Source organism: Rutidosis leptorrhynchoides, chromosome 1 (assembly GCF_046630445.1).
Source record: "Rutidosis leptorrhynchoides isolate AG116_Rl617_1_P2 chromosome 1, CSIRO_AGI_Rlap_v1, whole genome shotgun sequence".
NCBI classification, from domain to species: Eukaryota; Viridiplantae; Streptophyta; class Magnoliopsida; order Asterales; family Asteraceae; genus Rutidosis; species Rutidosis leptorrhynchoides.
The window spans coordinates 103696057-103702414 of NC_092333.1; the positions used below are offsets into that span (position 1 = coordinate 103696057).

The 6358-nt window shown below is 31.4% G+C and overlaps 1 protein-coding gene across 2 annotated transcripts; it reads left to right on the forward strand.

Moving 5' to 3' along the window:
- The first annotated feature begins 1405 nt into the window (after positions 1–1405).
- LOC139863756 (uncharacterized) lies at positions 1406–5686 on the forward strand. Of its 2 annotated transcripts, XM_071852364.1 has the most exons (6): positions 1406–1628; positions 1807–1901; positions 3753–3833; positions 3941–4019; positions 4129–4167; positions 5366–5686. In XM_071852364.1, exons 1-6 carry the CDS (start codon positions 1534–1536, stop codon positions 5481–5483), a joined length of 507 nt encoding a protein of 168 aa, XP_071708465.1. In that variant the 5' UTR covers positions 1406–1533; the 3' UTR covers positions 5484–5686. The 2 variants fall into 2 exon arrangements, with proteins under 2 accessions (XP_071708465.1, XP_071708474.1); XM_071852373.1 differs by lacking the exon at positions 4129–4167.
- The last annotated feature ends 672 nt before the right edge of the window (positions 5687–6358 follow it).

Below are 6358 nucleotides of genomic sequence, written 5' to 3' on the forward strand. Positions count from 1 at the left end.
ATGATTTTTATCTCTATGTATGGGATGTGTATTGAAATATGAAATCTTGTGGTCTATTGTTACGATTTGATACATATAGGTTAAACCTATAACTCACCAACATTTTTGTTGACGTTTAAAGCATGTTTATTCTCAGGTGAATACTAAGAGCTTCCGCTGTCGCATACTTAAATAAGGACGAGATTTGGAGTCCATGCTTGTATGATATTGTGTAAAAACTGCATTCAAGAAACTTATTTTGTTGTAACATATTTGTATTGTAAACCATTATGTAATGGTCGTGTGTAAACAGGATATTTTAGATTATCATTATTTGATAATCTACGTAAAGCTTTTTAAACCTTTATTGATGAAATAAAGGTTATGGTTTGTTTTAAAATGAATGCAGTCTTTGAAAAACGTCTCATATAGAGGTCAAAACCTCGCAACGAAATCAATTAATATGGAACGTTTTTAATCAATAAGAACGGGACATTTCATATGACCCCACTCAAAAGGCCAATTTTACAGTATAGCATTCCATTTAATGTTTTAAGTTTGAAATTTATACAAGTGACACACCACTATAATAAACTTAGCAAACGGTGTTCTTTGAAGCCCAAAATTTCTGATCTCACATAAAATCAACAACCCATCAGTCAAAATTAGTAATCCATCAACCTAATAATAGTTTGTTTAGTAGCCCTAATTATCCCCGACCAACAACTTCTTTTGAGATTTAGAGGCACCAAATTTTACTAGTTTAGTATTTTAAACTTTTAGTTGATGTTTGTTCTATTTAATTTAGGTTTCTTTCACCATTTTATCAACAAAACCTCGTACATATTATATTTGTACACTAAAGAATCATTTAATCTTGTGATTTTTGTATTTTTATTTTAAGTAAAAACTGCATAGATTTTTATTTAGCTAGCAGTTTAGAATCACTAAGGAGGGACAAAATCACTTACACGTTAATCTTTCGTAGTTGCATAACCTGCCTCCAAAGAAATATACATAACTGTTAGGAAGTAAATTGATTTTTGTTCTTTTTACCTAGTCATATTTTATAAACTAACTTTTTTACTCTATATGTTTCAAAATTATCTGGTGACATCAACCAGCTAAAATTCTCGCTTCACCCCTAATGGTGGTAGCGGTTGACAGGTAATACGGGCCAAATATGAGACGGAGATGGGGTGAGATTGGTTTAAGAAGAACAGAAATAATGGTAAATGTGAAATGACATTATTAGACAAATTCCTACTCTAAATTCAAACCTAATTGGGTCAATTCGAACCTTCCTTTGGACACCTCTCAATTGATAGATATATAGCACAATTAAATCTGGGCCCAAACAACTAAATTAGCCCAACTACTTCCTTATATCAATAGCGCGGATCACATAAAATTACAAGCCGATCGCAGGATTAGAAACCCTAGCCCTGAGTCATTCTGTGCACCAACGATTCCAGCCACAATCTCACGCTACCATCTTCAACAACCTTATTTCATTCACCAACCTCAAATCGTTCGTTCCAGGGCTCTTTACAGATGGAAATCGATACAACTAACAGGCACGTTTCATTCACCAACCCCAAATCGTTCGTTCCAAACTCTTCACAGATGGAAATCGATACAAGTTACAGGTACGTTCCTTTAATTATTCTAACAAACAAACACATCAAATCGATTACACAAAATATAAAGCTTCTCTTTTCGGTCCTCGATTTGCCAATTAAAATCCCAGTTAATTGATTGAAGGATTTATTTATTTATTTATTTATTTTTTTATATATGAACAAATTGATTAATTAATTGAAGCAGAAAAGAAAACATCTCGGTTGGAGCAAAGGATAAACGAATAGCACCGATTGATTATGGTTCAAAGATACCAACCGATAACAAACTTCCTAAAAAAGGTGCATCATCGTTATCATCCTTATTCTTATTGTTATTATCATCAGTATTGTTATTATTATTTATAATTATAATTATAATCATCAGTATTATTTATTAATTATTAATTATTAATTATTATATTATGTATTGTTATTGTTATTGCTGTTTCATCATCATCATCATCATCATCATCATCATCATCATCATCATCATCATCATCATCATCATCATCATCATCATCATCATCATCATCATCATCATCATCATCATCATCATCATCATCATTTATTTATATTTATTATTAATTATCATTTTCATTATTATTATTGTTAATTATTATTTTGTTTTTAATTATTCGGAACACTATGAGCTTTTAATGCATAACTATAATGAGGTCTGTAACCATTTGGGTGATGATTCGTACACCACCAATTATTTAGCCATACACCACTACTTATGCTTTAAATCATCATACTTTACAACTGTCTAATACATATTTAGTTGTGTATGGCTAACAATGGTGGTGTACGTTGCAGTTGCATTTAGTATCAGGTAACACAATTGCATTTTAAACTACCGAGTACAACAGATGGTCATATTGACCCACCAACTTACTATAATAATCTCATATAGGCAAAACAAAAACTAAGCTAAATAGTGAACAAGTTGAAAGTCATCCAAACTAAGTATACAGATTATTATCGAAGAGATCAAACTGTTGCATATTATAATTTACAGGTAAACCTTTTATTACAAGAGCATTAGATTTTTTTTTTTTTTTTAGGTCAACTCAACTTGACCCCATTCGACCGAACAAAAAATCATGACCAAACCTTTATATACGATTCGTCAGCTAACACCGCCCATTTTGACCGTACAAGTCGTACTTTTTTTGTCACATTAACCACCCGCTCATCTCCCAACTCATGTAATCACTAACTCATAACTCATTAAACACAGCAACTTCAAATTTATCAACTTCAGTCTCAGCAGTCTGAGTTCTACAACATAAAATGACTAAAACTATAAGTTATCAAATAATGAAAATTGAAAAATATGCTTGTTTTATAATCAGTATTACCTTCATCTTACCGATGTGTGAATATAGAGACATTTCTGTGCAAATAATATATTATTTAATTTAGTTCTGTGTGATTATAGTTTTTGTAGTCTTTCTAGACTAAAAACAATTTAAAATTCAAATATTTACTACCTTGCTTCAAATTTCATTGAACTAAATCTGGTATTAAGTTTTTTCTACACAATCTATATTTTTGTGATACACTGCATTAATATGTGTTCCAGATTTTTTTATCACTATGCATTGTTTATTTCTATTGTAGACATCTGGTAAGATACTTGACTTTTATCAAAGTCAAATGAAACTAAAAAAAAAAACAAAGTTAGTAGTACGATTTCATCATATCATATGCATATGTTGTATTGCTACTTGTTTCTGTGAGTTAACTATGTCCATTTTAAATACAACCATCATCATGTCGTTATGTTTATACTCCTTCCGTCCCTAAATAACTAAATAACTGTCCCTGTTTGGCTTTTAATGTCTTTCTTTTTCATAGATTGCTTTGTTGTTATAGCCGTGAGCTTTTGTCTTTGGTTTTAGGTTTGTTTAGCTCGGTAGGTCTCGCTTTGTTGTTATAGCCGTGAGTTTTCATCTCTTTTGGATGAAACTCTTTCTTTATACTGTACAATAGCTTTTCGTTTTTTAGCTGAAAAAAACAAGAAGATCAACTATTAAATATTATTAGTCTCTTCTTGTTGTTTTACAGTTAGTAATCCCAGTCGATTAAAGGAGGTTTAAGAATATATTTTACTTTTCTATTATTTAACAACTTGATTTATTGCTGCAGGAAACATGCGTGATAAACAAATGGCAGCGACTGATGCTAATAAAACATATACACTAGTTTTGGATCAATTAATCCGTAAACGTACGCACTTGCATACATATTGTTATCTCTTCTTCTTCAATTAATAAATTAATCTCAATTAATAAATATTTTTCCTATTAATAACAACTTGATTTAATTGATTGTAGCCAAAGTAACCGTTAATTGGAATCCTGAGATATTAAAAGTGACACACAATCAGTATGGTGCACTAACCTACGAAGAAAAGTGAGTTTACTCTTTTGGTACTCTTTATGGTTGCTATTTTGATTTCATTAGATATACAAATGTTGCATGGCTGCCTAATTGTGTTTTCTCATGAATTGATTTATTGTAGACGACTATGGCTAATATCCCATTTCTATTTTAGAAAGTAGTGAGTATTCTTTCTTTTTTTTCAGTCAGTTTTTATTTTGTTTCCAATTTTATCAATTCTACTGTTCCATATATATATATATATATATATATATATATATATATATATATATATATATATATATATATAGTGGTAGGATCAAGAGGGAAGTAACCAATCGGGGGCGGGGGGAAGCAAAAACTTTTTTTTTTTCGTTTTTTGAAAAAACTTTGTTCACGAACATTATAGATTGGATGAAAATATGAACATTTAGTAGAGACACTTTGTGATAAATGTTTTTAGTTTGGCGGGAAAACGCTCGAAGAAGTAATATATAACAATTATCGTATTTTTTGGGCGTATGTTGAGGTTTTAGCTATTGGGGTTTAGATATTAGGGTTTAGATATTAGCGTTTATAGGGTTTAGATATTAGGGTTTAGATTTAGGGTTTAGATTTAGGATTTAGATTGAGTTTTTAACACGAACGGTTTAGGGTTTAGGGTTTGGTGTTTTGGGTTTATGGAATAAACCCAAAACACTTGGGGTTTGGTGTTTTGGGTTTATGGAATAAACCCAAAACACCAAACACCAAACCCTAAACTCTAAATCGGGCTAAATTTTACTTCACAAAACATTGAAAAAAAAACGTTCATATTCTTCACGAACAATATTATCTTGAATGTTATTCTTGTCGATCGTTTTTCCGCCTAAATAATAACATTCATCACGAAGTGTCTCTTCTAAATGTTTCATATTTTCGTGTGATCTTGATGCCGGGGAAAAAATAATTTCAAAAAACGGAATTTTTTTTTTTTGCTTCCCCCGCTTCCCCCGATTGGTTACTTCCCCATTGATCCTGCCCCTATATATATATATATATATATATATATATATATATATATATATATATATATATATATATATATATATATATATATATATATATACGGGAAGTACATCTTATGAGGGAGGGTGAAGTAATTTTTTTTAGATAAATTTCAAACAATTTAGATCATGTGAAATATTAAAAATTTTTAAAAAAAAAGTTTGCAATAAATGTTATTATTTTGACCAGAAAACGCTCGAAAATACCATTCATTAGAAAATTAGAAAAAGTTACTTCCCCCTCCCCTTCTAAAATTCACTTCCCTCTTATTAGTCCCTTATATATTCCCGATCATACATACTATTTTGATTATGGCGGTGTTTTCATTGCAGTGCACGTGTGTTTCGTGATGACCGTTTACGTTCTATTACTGAAGCTGATGTGCAAGCTATGTTTGGGGGGAGGAGGGCGTTGAAGATGGGTGATGCATGCCTCTTGGAGAAGAAGTAAAGCAAGTTGGTTTTGGTTTTTTACTTATCTTCGTGATGATCAAGTGCCATGGATGTTTTTACCTTTTTTTTTCTTTTCTTTTCTTTTTCCTTTTGCCTTAAACTGTTGTGGTATTTAATGAATTTAGATTGCTTAAATCAAGATGGTTTGGTTGTATTAGATGAATGTTTGAAATAAAATGTACACCCCGTGTCTTTCGTATATTTATATATGCTTAACCTTTTCTATCTATTTCTTGTGAACACTTGTCTACATCAAGGTGAGATGATGATTTAAACTGTTTTGTTTAGGGCAGTTGACAACAAATTAGTTAGATGAATGTTCTGTTTATAGACCAGATTTCAAGTTGAGCTTCCTCTGCCAATCGGCATTTTAAGAACAAAGTATCTTTGAAAAACTTCATTTTTTTTTTCCGGAAAACATAAATATTATATAACACGAACGGGCCAAACAATGAGCTCAAATACATAAACCTTATGACATAACTGACACGAGCACAAACACATGAACAATACACAACCACAAATACACGAAAACAAACACGAGCTATATCGAATCATAGGCACACGAGCAGTAAGTAACTAGAATCATAGTGAGCTTAACGACTTAAACCGTGTAGACGATAGGGTTGGAGAGCCATTGATTCCAATCGGTCTTTAAATTCTTCACACGCGTGGATATCCATTCGAACGACTTGAGTTGAATCTACATTAAAGCGGTAGGTCCATTCCAACATGTGTTTGAAAATACTTTAAGATTACGGTTCCTCCAAATTAAGTAAACACACACCCATTCCAACGCTTGCCAAATCTTACACCCGATCCAAGACATTGTTCTATTGCTTTTTCCGCGACACGCTTCATTAATGCTAAGAT

Coding starts and splice junctions, on each gene's coding strand:
- LOC139863756 (XM_071852364.1), top strand. CDS start 1,534: ATGGAAATCGATACAACTAACAGGCACGTTTCATTCACCAACCCCAAA. Junction 3,834..3,940: donor GGATCAATTAATCCGTAAAC/GTACGCACTTGC, acceptor AATTGATTGTAG/CCAAAGTAACCGTTAATTGG. Junction 4,168..5,365: donor CATTTCTATTTTAGAAAGTA/GTGAGTATTCTT, acceptor TTTTCATTGCAG/TGCACGTGTGTTTCGTGATG.